Source organism: Syngnathoides biaculeatus, chromosome 9 (genome assembly GCF_019802595.1).
Source record: "Syngnathoides biaculeatus isolate LvHL_M chromosome 9, ASM1980259v1, whole genome shotgun sequence".
NCBI lineage: Eukaryota > Metazoa > Chordata > Actinopteri > Syngnathiformes > Syngnathidae > Syngnathoides > Syngnathoides biaculeatus.
The window spans coordinates 20,715,145-20,736,540 of record NC_084648.1 but is presented as its reverse complement, the minus strand read 5'-3'; the positions used below and the strand labels follow the sequence as shown (position 1 = coordinate 20,736,540).

The 21,396-nt window shown below is 49.3% G+C and overlaps 1 protein-coding gene across 3 annotated transcripts in view; it reads right to left on the bottom strand.

The window, feature by feature from the left end:
• LOC133505555 (ankyrin-2-like) overlaps positions 1–21,396 on the bottom strand; it is an 89,574-nt gene that overhangs the window by 41,420 nt on the left and 26,758 nt on the right. For 2 of the 3 annotated variants that reach the window (XM_061828678.1, XM_061828679.1), the window contains 23 exons: positions 17,737–17,835; positions 16,516–16,614; positions 16,335–16,433; positions 15,309–15,494; positions 12,488–12,586; positions 12,018–12,116; positions 11,475–11,672; positions 11,304–11,402; positions 11,117–11,215; positions 10,914–11,012; positions 10,618–10,815; positions 10,445–10,543; positions 8,602–8,700; positions 8,284–8,481; positions 7,936–8,034; positions 7,116–7,214; positions 6,940–7,038; positions 6,772–6,870; positions 6,623–6,695; positions 4,840–4,966; positions 3,521–3,587; positions 3,329–3,432; positions 1,083–1,307 (listed from right to left, as the gene is read on the bottom strand). In XM_061828678.1, coding sequence (XP_061684662.1) covers positions 1,083–1,307; positions 3,329–3,432; positions 3,521–3,587; positions 4,840–4,966; positions 6,623–6,695; positions 6,772–6,870; positions 6,940–7,038; positions 7,116–7,214; positions 7,936–8,034; positions 8,284–8,481; positions 8,602–8,700; positions 10,445–10,543; positions 10,618–10,815; positions 10,914–11,012; positions 11,117–11,215; positions 11,304–11,402; positions 11,475–11,672; positions 12,018–12,116; positions 12,488–12,586; positions 15,309–15,494; positions 16,335–16,433; positions 16,516–16,614; positions 17,737–17,835 — 2,762 coding nt within the window. Of the gene's footprint in view, positions 1–1,082; positions 1,308–3,328; positions 3,433–3,520; positions 3,588–4,839; positions 4,967–6,622; positions 6,696–6,771; positions 6,871–6,939; positions 7,039–7,115; positions 7,215–7,935; positions 8,035–8,283; positions 8,482–8,601; positions 8,701–10,444; positions 10,544–10,617; positions 10,816–10,913; positions 11,013–11,116; positions 11,216–11,303; positions 11,403–11,474; positions 11,673–12,017; positions 12,117–12,487; positions 12,587–15,308; positions 15,495–16,334; positions 16,434–16,515; positions 16,615–17,736; positions 17,836–19,189; positions 20,104–21,396 lie in introns of those variants that run through there. The other variant, XM_061828680.1, reaches the window with a different exon arrangement.

The following is a 21,396-nucleotide window of genomic DNA, read 5'->3' as shown; positions in this document are numbered from 1 at the left end:
TATGACTTCGTTCCCCGAGGGGAAAGACGCCAAAGGGAATCGACCGTGGGTCATTCTTCCTTTTCATTTGGATTCACTCAATCAAAAAACAAACTGTGAAAAAGTGAGTGAGTGAGTGGGTCTCCCCCCCCCACCCCCACCCCCACCCCCACCCCATGTATTAATCTAAAACTCAAACTATCAAATGTTTTTCTTTGCTCCAAGTGCAAAAACTCGCCCTGAAGTCACGGCTTCCTGCGAGTGGAGCGCCTTTGCGTTCCGTTAAACTGGCTCACTTTTCACAGCGACTCTGTTATTTCTGCATAAAGTATTCATATTTCCGAGATTTTCCCAAAATGACTCAAAAAAAAGGTTGGGAAAATGATGACGGGATCGGCGTGGCGGTCCTGACCGATTGCGGCGGCTACCGATCTAACGTATCCGTACAGGTGGAAAAAAAAAAAAAGAAATCTGGCTTTTTCGATTATTTTTGTTGGAGATTAAAAAATGAATTACAACATTGTCACTTTTCCACTTTTTGCCTTTAACGAGCGCCAATTGCCTGTGAAAAAGATGGATTGATACGCGACTTTAAGAGATGGAATTTGATCAACGCTTTTTACTCCAAACCAAGGGGAGGGAGCGTTATACACAAGTGCATCCCCGTTTGCCTCGCAGCTTTCAACAACTAATAATTCATCATTCAATCATTTCAACACTATGCTGCCCCTTGCTGCTTTGGAGAGCAATAATAATCGATAGCTCATCCAGACAAATCATACCTTTAATTACATCACCAAAAAGACAAAAACCTAAAATAAATTCAAAATGAAAAAAACTAAAAACACACGGTCTTGGGTGAAAAAGGGATCTTGGGCTGAGCAGGGGGGGGGGCCCTCCTACCCGAGGAACTTGGTTCCCGGCGGACCCAGTTGCAGGATGCGACTGACCAAACTCTCGCCCTCATTCAGAGGGGGCGGAGCTGTGGGAAGGTGGAGCTTACTGATCCATGCGCAGCACAGGAAGGAGCGAAGAAGACACAATGAACACAGCGCCGCAAAAGGGCTGGCCCGCACCTCGACGGGCGCCGGAGACACGCTTACCCCAGGAACTGGGCTCCGGTGGGTCCCACTTCGATGATGCGACCGGCAAGCCCCTCCCCTTCCACCATAGGGGGCATGGAGGCCAGACGGTGCCTCTTCACCAGCCTGCACGTCACCCTCGTAGGCGCAGAACACTTCCTCGGCGGCACGATGATCCTTAGGCCGTTGTGACGGCAGCCGCGCATGGCCCCGCCCCTCGCGTCCACCATGAAACTGACCAGAAAGCTAAAAGACAGGCGGGCGCGTGACACAATTAGCAGCAACGCTCGTATGACGGACAACAATCTTGCTGATTATGCGACTCCATGCAGACAAAACAACTGACGGTCAAAAGGGGCTTCAAAAGTTCCGTCGTCATTCAGCACTGACGTCAACGCAAGGACGCCGCGTACGCTCGCGCGTCACGTTTCGTTGCGCTCGATGTTAGTTGCCGGAAGCCAAGCGGAGAAAAACACCCGAGCCCGACGTGTGAACGTCTCCGAGGGAAAACAAAACAAAAAAAAAAACTTTCTTGAGGGCAGCGCTCACACTTACAAACAAACCGCAAATGAACTTATCAGCAATATTTAGCTAGCATAGCTTAGCTAGCTTAGCAATATTGTCACAACATAGCTCACAATCATCTCGCGATCCTCATCTGACATATTTGGGAGATGACATAAATTATTTTCTGCTACTTTTGACCAAGATTTTAATTTTTGTATTTTGAAACTATTTTTATATACATTTATATCACAGTTTTTCGACAGTCAACACTGTACACAACATAGAATCCATAGAAGTTAAAAAGGGTCATAATTTGATCATTTTGAATAACGTCTTACAGTTACACTTAAGTATCATGTATAAGAAGGGTCATGGTTCAACCGCATTGTTGTTATTGTTACATAAAATGAGACTAACGGTTCTTTTTATTACTACATCAAACGAGAATATTATAAATATCTCCCGGTATTTTCTCAGGATTCCCACCGAAATTTCACGGTTTCCGTTCCTGTCCACTCCCGGTGACTTTATTAATGAATAAAAACAGAGCAGGATCCGTGAAGAAAATCAACATTTGTTGAGAGGGAAAAATATTGAAGTGGGAGTGATATCATGTCAAATTTCGGCTCCGGATTCGGGAGAACGGGATCGATCTCCGCGGGAGTGGGAGAGAGCGGGAGTCAAAATGCAAACCAAAGTACAAAACAAATTGTTACTGTAAATGGATCTGCCAAAGTGTCAGTCAATAATGGATCCCAATGATCAGAATTCAGGATCCAGCTCTTTTATTGCACCATGACCGGTGTGACGGTCTGAGCGTTCCCCCGTGCTGAAAAGTCTCCTTGTGACGAATGCGCATGCGTTGCTAACAGGGGAAGTCTGGGTACGTAGCGGATGCTTACTGGGAAATCCCCTGGTCTCAGAGTTCCCCTTCTTCTCCATAGAGGGAGCATGTTCGCTGTGTTCCATTTTACTTTGATTGCACTTTCATTTTTTTTTTTTACTTAAATATGACCTCATACATTTAATCAACAGATAAAGTGTTGCCCGTTTGCTAATCAGACAAGGACGTGTTGTGGAGCCGGTGGTCGTCCTTCATCTTTGTACGCAGAAAACCGGCTGGCGCCGAACTCCTCTCCCAGGCGTTGCCGTGGAGACGAACGACACCAGATAAGATCAGACCCGCACGTCTGTACTGCACGTTCCTTTGTAATAAATCCATTTGCCGTTAACTTTTTCTAATCATTGGTCATATCTCCCTCGACTCGTGAACACGCGTAGGGTCCGAACTCGCAAATCCCCACAGTCTTTAGACCGTCACACCGGGTTGCGTATTGGACGACGACGACGACGACGATCTGTCATCGAGCAATCCGGGGAGCGGTTTCGGTATGCAAAGTCGTGCGCGAGCAAAGCATGCGTGGAGCAATGCGGAGATGGAAGAACGTGAACGGGTTTGGATTAAGAGGCAGAAAAAGGAGGCAGACGGAGGAGAATCACCTGCTGTTGTCATGGTCTAGGCAAGGAGACGAACGGCTAAAAGCAGAATACAACAACACGCCATCACAAATCACCAGTGTGTGCAAACAAAAAAAGGAGGGAGGACAAAATAACTGAAGAGGCGATTCAAGTGGGGAAACTGGGAAAAAAAAAAGTACGAGAATCCAAAATGTGTATCGGCAGCCTCGTTTAAATGATAATCGCTACGGTGTCAACTTAACCGGTGAACTTGTGAGCACACGTATGTGTGGGTGTCATACCCGGAATGCAGCAGACTGGTGGACAGCACCACATTATCCAGGTGCTCGGCCCCCCAGCTCAAGCGGAACGAGTCCTTGTCTTGCTCCCTGGACAGTGCCGAAACCTGAAGACAAAGAAAATAATCGGACTCCGATTTGCCAGACTCGTCGGTGTAAATTTTGGGGTTGGATTTGAAGACGATTTGTCCTCACTTGATGGCTGCTAATCATGTCCTCGATGAGAATTCCGTCCCTCTGATGGAAGCTTTGGGGCTGAGGCCTGAAGCCAACGTGACACGTTCACAATGGGAAAAAATGAAAAATACATGCTCGATGATTTATAGCAGGCGTGCCCGGATGCGTTTTCACGCAGTCGTGCGCATCGAGAAAGCAAATGAGACACGGTAAATAGGAGGCCAGCTTGCTAGAACGCGACTTTGTGCGCGTGCCGCACCAGAATCAAGCGACGAGATGGATGATAGGATGATGTTTTTTTTTTGGCACGCCATCACGCAATCGAAACATTGAGCACCCCTGCTGTATTGTGTCATTATTATTAGCTTTCATTTTGCCAAATTAATGACCAATCTAAAGTGCCGAAAATGGCTCGCTGTATTTGCCGATCCAATGATCGTTCACATTTCGAATAATGACGCATTCGGAGACGCGAGGATGCCACCCTGACGCCGGCGACGCGTGGCTGAAAAAGTCAAGTCCGGAAAGTCGACATCGCCGCAATGCACGCGTGCAGTCAATGGAGATGGCAAACAACCTGTGGAAGGCAGTTTACTCTTTTTGCGTTCGTTCTCATCATCCAGCGACAGCGGCCAGGGAAAAATCCATAATGACAATCACACCATGTTGTTTGTGGTTTGTTATAACAAAGTAATAAACTAATAACTGTCATGAGCAAGACTTGGCCGCTGCCGAGAGGGGCGTGGCCACGCCACTGTCACCTCTCACAGCTGTTTCTCATTGAGACTGTAACTAGACGGGCATTTAAATTGTAGTTTTTGTCCCAGGAATTTGCCAGTTCGTTGCCCTGAGTTAGTGAGTTGCATTCACTGACAGTAGGAATCTCCACCAATGAGAATAGTGTGGCGTTGAGCTATCCTCGGCACAGCGTTTCTGTGCCACCACAGTTTAGTCCTGTCTTAGTTTAGTTTAGTTTCATAGTCATAGTCAAATCCTAGTTCATGTTTCCTAGTTTGTCTCCTGGTCATCAGACCTCGCTTCACGTTTTCAGATCCTGCCTCTGCCTTCTCGGACCGCTTACACCGTGTATGACCCTGTTCCTTGAATAACCCATGCCTAACATCATGCCCTCGTCTCGGAGTCCCGGATTTGGGTCCAGGCCCGCGCCGGAGGGTCGTAACAATAACGCAGTTTTTCTTTCCGCTGGCCTTCGTGTTTGCAAGGGTCAACGGCGTGGTGTGCGCCGTCAATTGCGGTTTGTAAATTTTTTGTTTTTGCGACGATCCGGTTCAGTCGCGTTCTGCGGTGTTGCCCGGTGCGCGCTTGGCGGCGAGGACCTGTCCAGGTTGTGGCTCATGTAGCTGAAGCTGTCCAAGTAGCGTCCCGGGAGGGAGTCGTCGCCGAGCTCTCGGAGGTCCTCGGCTCTCAGGTACTCGCCTCCGTCGCCCGTCATTGTGTCCTCACCTGCACAATAAACATATTTGCGTTCTCACCAAGTACGAGATAATACTAGATAAGTTCGAGAGTGTATTTCATTCAATGTGACATGTTTGCAAGGTCACACAGCTGATGAGCTCCTCCCAACCCTTGCAATATTTGCTCTGCTCTGTGATGCGATCTCTGCGACCTCAAATGAAAAAACAACAGCAGTAAACTTGGGGTTTGAAAGTCTTTGGGGAGCTGAATGGGGGAAAAAATGTTTTTTTTTTTAACTGCAATTTCAACTCGAGATATGTGAAAGGCAAAATGGCCACACAATAGACAGAAATCTGCGGTGAAGAAAACGCAAGAAAATCAACATTTGTTGAGATGGGAAGAAGAAAAGCAGATGCGCTGTGATGGAACTCAACCCTCGAGAACCCAAGACATCCAAATCCTCTCTAAAAATTGATGTGCCAAAAGAATCAATAAGTATGAAAGGAACACAAAAACATCACATTCGGAGAAATCGGCTCCCTCGGAAACACGGACAGGGCAGTCGCTGTCGGACGTTGGGCTTTAAGGGGAAAAAGAGGAAGGATACGGCGGGTCCTTCGTTACATGGGCTCACGTGTGACCCCCGTGGGTTCCCGAGGGTTCAAGTAAAGCATGTTAAATGCTCCATTAAGTAAGTGGTGCCTATTTCGAGAAAAAAGCACTTCCAGATTTTTGGCCATTTTAGCTTGCAGCAAAGGTGACTGACGTCATTGCCGGACGGAGTGGCGGACGCCAACGTCTCTGATCAAAGGAGGTAACAATATGGAAAACATCCATCCATCCATCCATACTTTCCCCGCAAAAAGGGTCGCAGGAGTGCCAGAGCCTACCCCAGCTAACTTGGGCCGAAAAGCGGACTGCACCCTGAACACAAGAGGGACTCAAACTCCGCACCTCCTTTGATTGGAGCAAATTTTGATTCGTTACTTCCCATTTCTTCGGCAACCATAGAAACAGATTTTAGTTGGGATGGAGCGTTTTTTTTTGTTTGTTTATTTTTGTATATTTTGATTTCTTGATTTTTAAATTTTTTAAAAAATATGTATTTATTTATTCAATTTATTTTATTTTTCACTACAAAGGTTATCAGTATAATTGGAAATAACTGAATTTTTACTGCACAATCATATTCAACAGCACACTAATGTCTACATGCGGCAATATGCTGACACAGCATTTGAAGAAAACGGTTATTAGCACAACGCCCACAGCGTGTGTTTCTTTCGGCTTGTCCCTTTCGGGGTCACCACAGCGTGTCATCTCAGATGAACGCATATATATATGTTTGGCACAATTTTTACGCCGGATGCCCTTCCTGACGCAACCCTTCTCAGGGAGTGGAGGCCCCAGTGGGATACGAACCCACAACCCCTGGTTTTACCAAACCAGTGCTCTAACCACTGAGCTACGGGGCCGCTCGCACAACGCCCACAGCGAGAGGGCCAAACAAAATGCAGCGGTACCTTCTTCCAGCTCTGGAAAGATTTCAGAGAAAGGATCAGCTGGCAGGCCCAGAGCTACGAAACACAACTGACTTTTGACGCGACTTCGTCCACGATGTGCGCGCGTTGAGGACGACGGAGAACGGGCCGAAATCAGCGGGGTTAGCGGGGGGGAAAAAAAAAAAACGCAACAAATGCTCACCTTCTTCATCAGACACGTCGAGGATTTCCGTCATGGTCTCCGGGACGTTGAGTTTGTGTTTCTCTGTGATGGTCTGACCGGGAGGACAGAAACATCGGCGATGCGTGAAATGTGCCCGTCTTCCAATGAAAAGATCGCAGGCAAATTACCGTCGCGGTCGTGATGACTTCCTCGGTGACCGCTTTGAGCGTGTCCACCACTGAGATGTAACCCAGACGCCGGGCGATGGACAGAGCAGTGTTTCCGTTCTAAGACGCGGAAGTAGCATGAGGGACAAAATATTGGCAAAGACGTGTCCATTTTTCTCCGCTCCTCACCACTGTAGTCGCGCTCGCTTTGGCGCCGTGCTGCAGCAAAATATTGATGACGTGCGTGTTGCCTTGCTGCGCCGCCTGGTGGAGGGCCGTGTAGCCGTTCTACGGGACGCATTCCGACAGAGTCACGGGCGGCCTTCTCGCCTCCACGGGGAAAAGTCAAACGCTCGGGAGCTCACCTTGGTTTTGCCGTTGACGCCGGCGCCTTGCTGTAGCAGGAAGTTGACCATCTTGGCGTTTCCATAGTGACAGGCTACGATCAGAGGTGTATAGCCGAGCTGATGGGTGGACAAAAGAAGAGCGGCGGGGTCAGAGTTCAACATTCACGGGCACTCGGCGGATGCCAAGCAGTCAGTTAGCAAAAATTTGTACAATTTCTCCAGAAATCTTTTGCTACTTAAATGCACATTTGTAGTATTTTCACAAATCTAGCAAACGATCTATCGAAAAATGGGTGCTTAATGACAACATTTGGACCGTGCACAATTTTGTCTTTAGGGTTTTTCAGGCTCGGTGGGGGTCTTGTTCACGAGTGAGGGAAGAATGGCGCGGGAGATCGACAGACGGATCGGTGCAGCGTCTGCGGCGATGCGGACGTTGTATCGGCCCGTTGTGGTAAAGACGGAGCTAAGTCGAAAGGCAAAGGTCCGTCTACGTTCCTGCCCTCGCCTATGGGGATGAGCTGCGCAAGATCCCGGATACAAGGGGCCGGAATGAGTTTCCTCCGCAGGGTGTCTGGACTCTCCCTGAGAGAACAGGTGAGAAGCTCGGCCCGCGCGCGTTATGCTATTTCCAGGTCTTGTCGCAGGTGTTCGAGTACCGATTTTCGTTCGAAAACAGTCGGCAAAAAAAAAAAAAAAAAATCTCGAAATTTTCGCCCGCAAACCGATTTGTTCGAGAAGCGAGTAACTCGCTGTATTTGCAAACAAATAGAAAGCAGAATGTGGAAGTCCAAGAGTGGTCCGGTAGACAACAAAGATGAGTCATTGATGTGTTGACCTTTGTTTGCTGGTCCAGGTTGGCATCACGTTTGGCCAGTACCTCCGCAGCACTGACCCTGTCCTCTTGTGCTGTGAGATGCAGAGGAGTCAAGCCATTCTGGAGCACAAAAAAGACACAGCGGGTCACCACCAAAGCCAACGACGGGTTGGTTACACGCGCAGCGGCGCGGTGGATGGACCACTTCGGAGCAACGGGATTTGACGCTTTCAACGTCATTTTCTGGACCATTACCGCTTTCGATACACGGCGCTCACAGAAAAAAGCTCGCCATGATCCGCGTTTAGAAAGACAAGTAAGCCAGGTTGAGTGCGGGTCTGAGGCTCCGCGCAAAACCACGTGTTGCACCTTGGTAGCGGCGTTGACGTGAGCGCCCTTGGCCAGCAGCAAGCCGACCATCTCGCCGTGTCCCTCCTGAGCGGCCAGGTGAAGAGGACTGACGCCCTGCTTGGTCAGAACGTTGGTCTCCGCGCCGTACTCCAGCAGCGCTCGCGCGATGCTCGTCTGGTTCTTTTTGGCCGCGATGTGAAGCGGCGTGTAGCCGTTCTGGCCAGAGAAAAGGGAACGGCAACGACGTGAATACTTGCGACTCCGACTCCGACTCAAAGAAGGGACGAGCCGCACGACCGGACTCGCGGGGGACTTTCAGAGCGAGTCGTCCCTCACCTTCGCGGTGGCGTGGGGGGAGGCCTCCTTGTCCAGCAGCAGGAGGGCCACCTCCTGGTTGTCATAATGAGCTGCCACATGGAGCGGCGTTAGTCCATTCTGGGCCAGCAGAAACGTCGTTACGGAATTGCGACACTTCTTTACGCACGTTCATCGGATCTGCGTCCGCGCAATCGAACGGCCATCACCGTCCGATACGATCGTGACTTCATCGTCACGATAAAAACCATCGTTATTGTTTGGTCCTTATTTTGGCCTCCTCTTTTCTAGCAAACAATTGAGGTGTTTTTTTGTTGTTGTTGTTGTTTTTTTTTTTTATCCCTTTGCTTGTTTAAATATGGATTTTTTTTTTTTTTTTTAAATTCCACTGCGTTTCACTTAATGACTCCTCCAAAGATGTACATCGGGAAGAATACTCGTACCTCCAAAACCAGGACTTTTCGTCCCGACGCCATTTTACGTACATGATTTATCCAGTTAGCGTTATGGATGATGGATCCTAATAGAAAAGCAGAACCACGCCCCATCATATTGACAGCTGTTATGTTACCATTTTGCTGACTAGATTTACTCAAATGGGCAGGAATCTCTTTGGAGGCAGTAACAACGCAGGACTACAGTTCTAGAGTGATATAGCCCTTGCCCAGCAGACAGAAGACGTTGATTCAACGTTGAATTAACGTTGTTTTAAGTCGTGACCTCGAACCACCTCAATTCAACGTAAATTCCACCGTTTAATTTTCACCTTGTCAAATAACGTTTTTTTCAACGTCGATTCCTTGTGGATGTCGCAACTGACGTGACGTGTCAGTTACTGTTTGAAAATATTCTCATGACGCAGTGCACGGGATGCTGCCATTCCTAGTTTTCAAATCGTCAGCAATCGTTCATTGCGATTTACAATTTTTAATCGTAATTATTCTGGCGAAACTATCAGTCGGTCCGTCCAGGCAGTGAGCAGCAACAGTGACCGCTAGTTTCAGTTCAGGTCAGCCGTGCATTCTCCGCCCGAGCCGTCGTGGGAACTTCCACGGGGTTTAGGAGGTAACCAGGACGCCGGGTCGACGGATCAATTTGACGTTCTGTGTGTGTGTGTGTGTGCGATAGGTTTGCATGTTCCGCCTGCCAGCAGGTGGCGCTGGGTTGCTTGCTGATGTAGTTGAGTGAAGGAGAAGAAGAAGTCAGAGCCCAGCGAATCGCAGGCTGTGCGTTGTCGTTTAAGGATTAGCGAGTGTCGTGAGTGGTGAAACATCTGCTGCAGAGAGGCTAGCTAGCCGCCATGTCCACTCTCCCAATTACACGACATTTTTTTTTTTTTGGTTTGTAACGTACTTCAAGAAAAAAGTTATTTGTTCTAAATGTTAAACATGCATGCGTAACCTAATTGTTTGTAGTTTGACACTGCATAGTAAAGGTTTCAATCTATCATGTTTTAGTGGCTCAAATTCCATGTAGCATGGCTACGTTGATTTCACGTCGATGCAATTTACGAATACAATGTCAAAGCAATGTTGTTTCAGCGTTGTCAGACAACGTCGATTCTAGGTTAGATTGTGACGTCGTCGCTATTTACGAAAACAATGTTAAAACAACAAATTTTCGACTTTCGGACCTGGACGTTGTTTCAACGTGAAATCCACGTCTTGTGCCTGCTGGGTGTACTTCACGAACTCAGCCGTGAGCGTAAACCTCGGCTCTTGTTTACGTAACGAGTTACACGTTACAAATGATACAGTATACTGTACTTTACTCACGTTGACCTGGCATAATTGAAGTTTTTGTGTCTGGAAACCACAGGATTTGTAAAAACGTAAACATGCCCCCATCCCCACCCAAATCTTACCTTGCCTGCATCATCAGGGAGAGCTTTGCGTTGAAGTAGTAGTTTTGCTACATCAAGGCTTCCGTACTTAGCAGCTACATGTAATGGAGTAAATCCTTTCTGTGTGTGGGGGTGGGGGGAAGCAAACGCGAGTGATTTGAAGTTATTTTTAGCTGCCTGGTTCTGGCGCTCACCTTGGTGGCCATGGAGTGCGACGCTCCGGCCTCCAGGAGCACGGCGGCCGTCTCCACTTGGCCCTCCCGGGCTGAGATGTGGAGGGGGGTGTAACCGTTGATGGTGGCGGCATCCGGGTGGGCCATGTGCTGGAGGAGCAGCTGGACGATGTCGGTTTTCCCTAAACGGGACGCGATGTGGAGGGGGGTCTGGTCCTCCTGTGATCGCGGAAGGACAAGGGCTAAGCAAAGCGCCAGCGAAATCTAGACGAGACCGCTGGCGCCCTCGTGAGATCGTGCGTCCGGCGCCGCCTCACCCTGGCCGTGGCGTCCACCAGGGCTCCGTTCCGCAGCAGACAGCGCACCACCTCCATCTGGCCCGCTCGGGCCGCCATGTGAAGAGCTGTCTCGCCGCGCTTTTGGGGCAAAGACAGAAGCTCGTTACGCCGGCGCTGATTTGATGTGACTGATATTTCACTGACGAAGAGCAAATGAAATCAACGCTTGGCGTCGGACGTACAATGTTGCGGACATCGGGCGAGGCTCCGTTCTGCAGCAGGAGTAGAACGATGTTGAGGTGGCCCATGAAGGCGGCCACGTGGATGGGAGTCAAGCCAGACTAAAAATCACAACACGGCAAAGTCATTCGAGCACCGAGCGGTGACGTGACAAAATCCCTCCGAGGGAATCTACGGCGGGGTTTTCACCTCGGTGATGGCCTGAATGGACGCCCCGTATTTCACCAGCAATTCCATCACCTTCACTCGGTTCTTTTTGCAAGCGATGTGGAGGGGCGTGAAACCGTTCTAGGACGAGGCAAAAAGATGGATTTCAAAGGCGTGCGTGACTTTTGTCACGGCGTGTCCGGTGATGCGTACGAGCGCTCTGGCATTGGGATTGGCCTTCTTGTCCAGCAGCAGCTTGGTGACCCGGTAGTGGCCGCAGTGAGCCGCCACGTGCAGCGCCGTCAGGTAGTCCAGCGTGACGTCGTCGACGGGGGCCTTGTCCTGCAGCAGCAGCTTGACGCACTCCACGTGGTCGCCCTGGGCCGACATGTGCAGCGGCGACAGTCCGTTCTGCGCGGGACCAACCGAGGAACGCGTTCAGCGCGTCGGCCGGACGCTTTTGAAACGACGCAAAATCTTTTGACAGGATTGAGTCGGGATCCGGAAGAGCCTTTACTTATGTTCCTTCATTCGTACACGACATCCCCATGGTCATTTTCTGTAGTATTACACTTCATTAGGTACAGTGTCGTGAGTTTTTTTGAAGATATGAATCACTTTTTTTTTTTTTTTTTTGCTGTTTGTTACGTCGCTACAAAATGACACTGTCCGTGGCTCTGACTTACCGAAAATAATTAAGAATGATGGCTAGCACAGCCACGATTTGGGTAGTTAGTCGCTGCTGCGCAGTGTTACCTTCGTCCGGGCCAGAATCGGTGCTCCTTTCTCCAGCAGCAGCTCCACTGCGGCGTCGTGTCCACTCCTGGCCGCGCAGTGCAGAGGAGTGAGCCCGTCCTGCGACCACGAGGCCAGACGGACGACTTGATTTCGGCAATGCTTCCCGCTCGCTGCAAATTAGGCTGCTGTGGCGTAAATGGCCCAGTTTTGTTTCATCGGTGCCAAATGGACCGCATCTAGCGACGGCGCCGATGTGTCGTGGCAGGCAGAGGAATGAAATGCTCATGTACCGGAGAATAATAGATTTTGCGTTCAACTGTACTTTGTACATTGGGATGAACTCATTGCTTTTATCCGGTATACCTGTACACCAAATCTTTTGGAGACTTTTATTTTTCCGTCAAATCTGTGCTTGGCTCAATAAAGGTTGGGAAACACTGGAACGGAGATCAGTGACTTCTTTTGCAAAAGCGAGCGTGCCGACTTACTCTTGTTTTAGCGTCGATCTGAGCCCCTCGGTCCAACAGCAGGACCACCATGTTGGTGTTACCTCGCTTCGAGGCCACGTGCAGAGGCGTTATTCCGTTCTGACAGCACAGATGACAAAACATTGGGAGGGAGAGGAACCTCGTTAATGGAAGATTACAGAAACTCCAGCACCGTGTCGCTGTATGGGTTAGCCAGCTACATCGTTTCAAATACAAGATCACAAAAATTATTTGCCCACTGGAAAAGGAAGTCACGCAAACAAATTATGTTATAATGTAGAGCATGTCATGTGATAACGTCACGTTATCACATGAATCATTTCAACATATCATGTTATGACATGATGGCAACCTTTTTTTTTTTTCTTTGGTGTAGCAGCAATACGCTTCCTTTACATTATGCCTTCGGTAGTGTGTTGCTTTTGCAAACTTGCCAACAGTTTCTGTCCAGCAAAACTAAAAAAAAATTAATCAATAAAAGTGTATATATGGAATTGAAAGTAACCATCTAATCCACGGAGGAGGGACGCATAACTCACATCTGTGTGCATATAAAAAGTTTACACACCCCGTTAAACTGCCAAGTTTTGCTAATAGGAAAAGGAATGAAATTATGATAATTTACACACATCTCTATCACAATTGTGACCGATTCTACCACCAAAAAAAAAAAAAAAAAAAAAAATCAATAAAAGACAAAGATAATGCAGTTGATTCAAGTGTGCCGACGGGTGACAGTTACTGTACGGAAAATGGAAAAATGTGACAAAAGGAGGGGAGAGAACACAAAGGTCTCAGGTTGAAAGTAGAATCAATATCAAGATTATGTGTAAAGATAAACAAAACTCCACATTGGAGAGTTACAATAACGTTTCTTTCGGCTTGTCCCTTTCGGGGTCGCCACAGCGTGTCATCTCAAATGAACGCACATATATGTTTGGCACAATTTTTATGCCGGATGCCCTTCCTGACGCCACCCCCCAACGGGGGAGTGGAGCCCCCAGTGGGATACAAACCCACAACCCCTGCTTTACCAAACCAGTATTGGAGAATTACGATATTTGGACTAAAACACGAAATGGTGCATTTCCTCCGACAAGCCCATCAGAGAACGTCGGTGTCGCGATTGTAAGTCGAAATAGGAGGCCCGCGGCTGCCGAGGTGCCGTCGAAAGTGCGACTAGAGACAAACAGTGGAATAGGGCGACTACCCTGGCTGTGAAGTCCACAGCGGCGCCTCTGTTCAGCAACAGGGTGGAGACGTTCACGTTGCCGTAGTGGGCGGCGATGTGCAGAGGGGTGAAACCGCTCTGTTTGAGACGAGAGGAGAGGAGAAGAGAAGGGAGGAGAGGACAGGAGAGGAGAGGACAGGAGAGGGAGTCATGGCAGAAACGGCAGGTGAGAACAGGACAACGCTTGCAAAAGAAAGAAAGCCGGTGAAGAACAGACATCTCCTTCTACGGCCGTGGCATCAAACTAAGGCAGGCTGCGTGCAAAAAAAAAAACAAAAAACCCACAAACTCACACACATATATTGACAGAAGAAAAAGAAAGCCAAGGCGTGCCCCAACACCGCATGCAGCAACGCATTCTCCACGGCCGTACTGGTGAAAAACGGCCAAAAATCAGCCAGACAACAGCAAGCCGCACAAAGCGACTCGACGATGTGAGTCTGCCACCAGACGATGTAAAAGCGCTAAACTACAAACGGTCGCGGGTGGGTTCACTCCTTACCTTCCCGTTCTGAGAGACGTGGTGCAATTTGATTAAGAGACAGAGTTAACTTAAAGATCGTAAAAGACATTCCGGTATCATCGGGCTTTGGTGTACGCATGCTGCAGGTGATGGAGGAACGAAATAAGAAGAACGTGTGACCTGCTTTTTTTTTTGTTTTTTTTTTTAATGTATATATTTGTAGAAATAACTATGAAGAAAAATGGCGCAAAAATTCCAATCCAAGATGAAACCAGATCACATGTGGCTGCAGTGACAAGAGTGTGAGCCATGCAGTCAAGTATTATGCTGAAATATTTTCATTTTAGCATGCACGACTACAAAGTCCCGAAAAAGTGGAAAGCTTAAAACAACAAAACTGGGAAGTGACGGTCAACGGGCAGCAAAACGACTGCGGCGAGTCGGTCGGTGTACCTCGGTAGTTCTATTGACCATCATCTGGTTAGTAGGCAGAGAGAAAACGGGAGGGGGTTACGATGTTGGCTCGGTCGGGAAAAGTTGTCGCAAACGCCACCGCGCGCGCGAGGTGAGTCGACAAGGACGAGGAAGGGCGACGACGAGGTCGTGCATTTTGGACGACTGCTACTGGAGGGCCTTCTCGGGTTTTGGAAGCCTTTCCTCGTCTCGGATCGGAGGCCTTTTCAAAAATGCCCCAGACGGTGACGACCGTTTGAGAATCAAAAATACTCCAAAGTTTGAGCCGAGCTGCTTTGGCTCGACCGGATCCATAAATGATTGTCCGCAGCCCTGTTTCCGCTGTAAACTTCGCCGTGGAGTACATAGTCATACTCGTATTATGTACTACTTCAACGTACAACACCATCACGGACGCCAACAGGCCCATTTGGGCACCAATGCGGGAGTCCCCAAATCAGGCTACAGCACTTCATCCATCCATCGTGAATAATCATGAACACGAGAAGTGTCTTCTCAACGATGAATGACAGTAATGATGAATTGTAACGCATAAACGATGGCGATTCAAGAGGTGTGTGTTTCTGAAACCGGGAGGGAGCCCTTCGCGTTCGTCAGCTCTCGGCTCCAAAGGGGTCGCTGACCGCCGACCTCCACCGTCTGCGACCGCTCACCTTGGACTGGACGTCGGCGTTGTGGTCGTTCTGGAGCAGCAGCGCGGCCGACTTGGTGTCGTCCTTGCGGGCGGCGATGTGCAAGGCGGGCAGGCGGACTTTGCCTTTGGTGTCGTGCTCCAGCAGCAGGGAGACCACCGCGTCGTGACCCTGCTGGAGTGCGATGGCCAGCGGGGTGAAGCCGTCCTTTCGGGAGCGAACACAAGAGGGGGCGGGAGAGCGGGATGTGGAAGGTCAAAGGAAATTGGGACCGGCGTGGGGTGAAAAAAAACAAAATAAGAATCCAATTAGTGACTGGAACAGACTTCGGGCCCCGACCTCTGAATTAAAAGCCCAAAACAATCGTTGGTTGCCTGTCAGTACATTCAATTTGCCAGATGTCCTAAGAATCGACATCTGTAGAGTTTGGGGCCAATATTACTGAGAAAGTGAAAAACTATTCAATGTCGTCGTGAACAGTTACAGCAGGAGTGCCCAGACTATTTTTCACCCCAAGATCTACTTTTCAAGTATTAAAAAAGAAAGTGTGGCGGATCAGCGGTCGTCGTTAGCCAAAGTTCCGTGTGCTGCCTAAAAGAAACCAGTGGCTTCTTCTTTTCATTTTTTACCGTACGTATGTGAATTGTGGCATTGGTCGTAGCAACCAGTCATCCCTCACTCATTGAATCATATTGCAAAATGCCACAAACTGAATAGCTGGATATTATACTTTCATTTCGCATTAGATTATTATTTTGGGGAGGGGGGGGGGGCGCAACGCAGAATATCTGCAAAGAGACTGCATCAGCGGTGCACAATTGCGCACGCACGCAGTTTAGAGGGAACATTACATTGAAATTTGGATCATTTACGTATTCTCATGTCATACATCATCTCTGTTGGGTTTATTTAAAAAAAATGATGAATAAATATGATGACACCTCACCCCTGTAAAGGTCACCCGGAACTGAACGGGCACACAAGCCCCCGCCCCGCTCCGCCCCGCCCCGCCATCACGTGACGTTTGCAAGGTCTGGACCAAGTTACCTCGGTCGCGATGCTCTGGTTCCCGTCGTTTTCCAACAAGTATCTCACGACCTCCAGGTGGTTCTCCTGCGCGGCCATGTAGAGCGGAGTGAAGCCGTTCTGCGTGGCGACAGCGGACGAACTGGCCTCACTCACGAGCGTCGCGCTTCAAGCCGGTTGCCATCGAGGCCGGACGTCTGACCTGAGACTGCGAGTTGACGTCGGCGCCTCTCTTCACCAGGAGTCGGACCACCTCTCTTTGCCCGGCCAGCGACGCGATGTGCAGGGCGGTGTTTCCTTTCTGTGGAGGGAAGAAGGGCCTCGAGTGGTTTGGCGTACGCGCCGCATTCGCCGGCTTCTCTCTCGGCGCTTTGCCCCAAAATATTTCTGCTGCCCTTAGCATCGTTGGGCACGTTGGAAAACTAGACACGCCCCACTGCGTCCGTCGCAAAGGCGTGCGCCCGATTCGTTTAAGAGCGGGGTGGGCAAAGCACGGCCCGAGGGCCCACAAAGGCCACTACGTTCTTGAAGAAGGTCCACTGACAGTTTGCATGGTCATAATATTCAAATGTTCAATTAATCTCTACCTAAAATCGGTTCATTGCAATAGACTTGTTCATTTGATTCGTGATGTTGTATTCATTTTTCTCATGAAATGTTTTGGATCTTGATTTCCTGCAAAAAATACAAAAAGATTACAAAACAAACTAATTTTGTATGTAGAATTATATTATTATTTTGTTTTTATTTATTATTATCGTCTTCCTTTTCTTCCATTCAGTAATTTTTTTAAAACATGAAATCATTACTTGTTAGTCATACTAAAATCATCTCAAGGATATGTACGGTGGACAAAATAAAATACTTTGACATATTTTATAAGGGCATTTGAAAATGTTGCAAGCTCGTCTCTGAATGAATCAGTCCATGTTAAGAATATTAAAATGATACAACTGCGCGCCGCCTGTACTGGCGCTAAAGATTCATGGGCGTCTTCTCACGTAAAGCCAAACAGTTTGATCCATGTCAAGATATCATTTCAGATGAAAAATGTATGAATTGCGGTGCACCAAACACAATGAAAAGCTCTTGCGTGCTTCGTTAAGTCCGCTTGGTGACATAATTCTCCCGTCTTCATGTCGGTTGACCAAAACAAATGGAGCGCTCCGATGATTGACGCTTTTATTTTGGGCACGCGAAGGTTGCTGAAAAGCTCACGTCAAAGGTCGCAGCGGCGTCTCGAAAGGACACGGGCGCCGCGTGAGTCGCGTAACAAACGGACGACTGTGACATTTGCTCGCGCTCCGTTGCGTCAGAGCCAACGAAAAGGATCACATCGCGGGTATCGCGGTGCAGCACAGCGACTGCGACGTGGTCTATTTATCGGCGCATACTTACAGTGAGTATCTTTCTGAAAGCGTACCTTGGTGGATGAGTCGACCGGCGCTCCTCTCTCCAGCAGTTCGTCCACCAGATCCTGGTGTCCCTCTTTGGCCGCCAAATGCAAGGCGTTCAAACCGTTCTAGGGGGAGCGCAAAGACACGTTCAATTCTGCCACGGTCTCGTGCGCGATACGTGGCGTTTAGAAGACCCCATACAGAAGCGACAGCTCCTCCAGATTTCATTTTGTACGGAAATTTGGAAAGTTGACGCTCAATTCAGCGTTTTCTGGCAGCGACGCCAAATGAATTGTGAATCATTGCCGTCATATTTTGCTGATAATTGACTCAACACCATCCAGGACGCCACAGCAGAGCTCAGAACTCCACCAAAGGCTGAACACGTGTCCCGTAGGCGGTGGGAACGTTAAAGGCCTTCTGTCATGAAATGGATGATTTTTTGTGTATTATTAATGAAAAAAAAACATCAGCCAATATGGTCCCATGCGTTTTTTCCACCACAAAACATGATTTTGACGTATATACAGCCATGAAAATCCTCTCGAGGGATTTGTTTTCGAGAAGAAGCAGGAAGTGACGTGGAGGACAGCGGCGCCCCCAAGTGGACTCGTTTGTTTCCATTAGTTTGACCTCCGGGAAGGTGGCTCGTCGTTCCTTCGTCTTAGCCAAAATGCCGGCTCGTCGCGTTGCTGGACATCGCTTGAACAACTCGGGACGATGGATTTAGCCTTCATGAGTTTGCAAGAGACCCGGTTCTTCGTGAAAAATGGACTGCACGGGCGCAGAGGACGAGAGCTGGGTGGGTTCCAAATAACGGGTAGGCAGTGATGCGCCCCGGCCCGACGGTGTTCGACAAGTACTGGGGCGGCTTTGAACAATCCCCCTAAAAGCGGCACGGCTCGGTTCCATTTTAGGCCACGCCGAAAATCAGCCACACCGGCTGAGGCGCCGCGTTCGGCGGTCACGGCTTCTGCAAACGGTGGCGGCTCAGAAGAACCCAGCCGAGAATGCCGGCGGTGTAATATTGGCCCGGTAACTTCACTCGGTCGTGCGGTGTTCTCGTTTTCGAAAAGAGCTTCCGACGCGTTGGCCTCCCATCGTTAGGGTGCACCGCGTGTTTTCATTTCGAGGGATGACACTTGACACTTTAACCGTCTTCTGGGAAGCGCGGACGATTGCTCGAGGAGGAATTCTGGATCCACACCAGGAAACGTCGACTATCTGAGTAGTAGTCGTCGTCGTAGTGGCAATGGCTGCTTTGGCGTTATGCTCCACGCACTTGTGAAGGAAAGTTTAGATTTATAGCTCGCACAGGTCACGATTATGAAAACAATTCACGTGGCAATGTGAATTGTTTGGTTTCCTCGTCGGCTCAACCTCCCCTGCAAACGTTTGACGAGAAACGAGGGGCGGAACTTCCTTGAATGGAAAACGTGGCGCTCGGTACAAAATCAAAACAAAAAGCGTCATATTCACCTCATCTTCCTCCTCTTCCATTGCGTGCGATTGCTCCTCTCGTCTGTCCCGTTGACACTCGTCGCCGCCCGCCGTCTCGTTTTATCTTTTCTTTATCTTTCAACCCCTCCCCACTTCTTCTTCTCACGGTTTCTCAATGCGCGTCCGCGGCCGACGGAGACGACGCATCAAGCTATCGACGACGGTCCTGAGGGTCCGGTCAAAAGTTGCTGGCGTTATGAAGATGAGCCCGGCGACGGCGTCAACGAGAAGCCGCGATGTTGCGAAGGCGTCCGGACCGGCGTCCCCTTTCTTCACTTGTGCACGTACCGGCACGCAAAACGGAAAGAAATGCACGGAGGGGGGAAGACTTGAGTTCCGAAATGCCACGAGGGGTGTCGGGTTACTGCCCGCTTTCCGCGCAGTCATAGAGGGTAAGTAGGACGCCCGAGAACATAAAAATGGGGGCTCGGATTTAAGGGCAACTTAAATGTCACCCTTTGAAAAAGAAAAGAGGGCATTCCTCGGGGAGCGACTTTCGCCCATCGCCTTGAGTGACCTGAAAAGGGCTCGTTGGAAGGTTGCGTCGTCGTCGCCCCAAAAGTGCTCGAGAGCTCAACAAAAACTATGTTTTTAAATCAAATGAAGACCCTTGGGATTTTTTTTTTTTCCTCCATAAGATCAGTTTTTTTTTTTGTTTTTTTGACACGCTGTGGTGACCCCGAAAGGGACAAGCCGAAAGAAACACACACAGTTAAATGTGGCTTTCAGGCCTCACAGATCGGAGGTCCCGGGGTCGATCCCGGGGTCGTGCCTGTGTGGGGTTTGCATGTTCTCCCTGTGCGGCTTTTCTCCGGGTGGGCACTCCGGTTTCCTCCCACATGCAACATTCATTGGACACTCTAAAATTGCCCCTAGGTGTGATCGTGAGTGCGATTGCCGTTTGTCTCCATGTGCCCTGCGATTGGCTGGCGACCAGCTCAGGGTGTACCTCTCTTCCTGCCCGTTGACAGCCGGGATAGGATTCGGCACTCCCCGCTACCCTTGTGAGGATAAGCGGCTAAGAAAATGGATGAATGGATGGATGTGGCTTTCACATGCATTTGAGGTTACTTGAAGACCCCAAATTGCCCAAAGGTGAGGGTGATCCCCCCCGCCAGCGGAAGTATAATTTGCACTTTGTATGTATGTATTTGGCGGTTACCACTTCGCCCCTCCCCCCAGAGATATAAATATTTAGCTGCGATAGGCTCCAGCTCCCCACAACTCGGAACAGGATGAGCATAAGATCAAATGGATGGATGGATCAATTTGGCACAGCTGGTAACTTCCATCCATCCATTTTCTTTGCTGCTTATCCTCACGAGGGTCGTGGGAGTGCTGGAGCCTATGCCAGCTGTCAACGGGCAGGAGGCGGGGTACACCCTGAACTGATCGCCAGCCAATCGCAGGGCACATCAAGACAAACAACCAATCACACCTTAGGGCAATTTAGAGTGTTGCATGTTTCTGGGACGTGGGAGGAAACCGCAGTGCCCAGCCGGAGAAAACCCACGTAGGCATGGGGGAGAACATGCAAATTCCCCACAGGCGGGTCCAGGCTTGAACCCGGGACCTCAGAACTGTGAGGCCAACGCTTTACCAGCTGCTCCACCGTGCCGCCACCTGGTAACTTGTTTTTCAAATTCCAGTCTTTGCAAAGGTAGAATGTGGGGGGGGGGGGGTGTACCTAACGATCTGGGGAGTGAGAGTATTGTGTAATGTCGAGTATGACATCATAACGGTCTGGTCGGTGCCATCCCCATCAGCGTACTCTAAATCCTCGTGAGTCAGCGAAATTTTCGGCCCCCGCAGTGCCAAAAGGGGGGAAAAAAAACCCAAGCAGCTTCCAAATGTGCGTCACGATGATCCTTTTTGCACATTTCAACGTTTAACCTCGGCATCAAAAGGACACCAGCAAATCCCTCACACTCGTGTGCACATGCGCTTTCGGGACATGGAAAAATGTAAAATTTATATTGGACCCCTCCTGATTACTTTTGGTGGGGGGGGGGGGGGGGCAGTTGAATGTTTAAGATGATCAAACAAAGAAAACCCGAGGAATAAAATGTAGTGTTTAAATGGTGGTTTTATCCATCCGCGATCTGAGCCGCTTATCCTCACAAGTTGTCACTGGGCAGCGGTTAGGGTACACCCTGAACTGGTCATCAGCCAGTCGCAGGGTACAA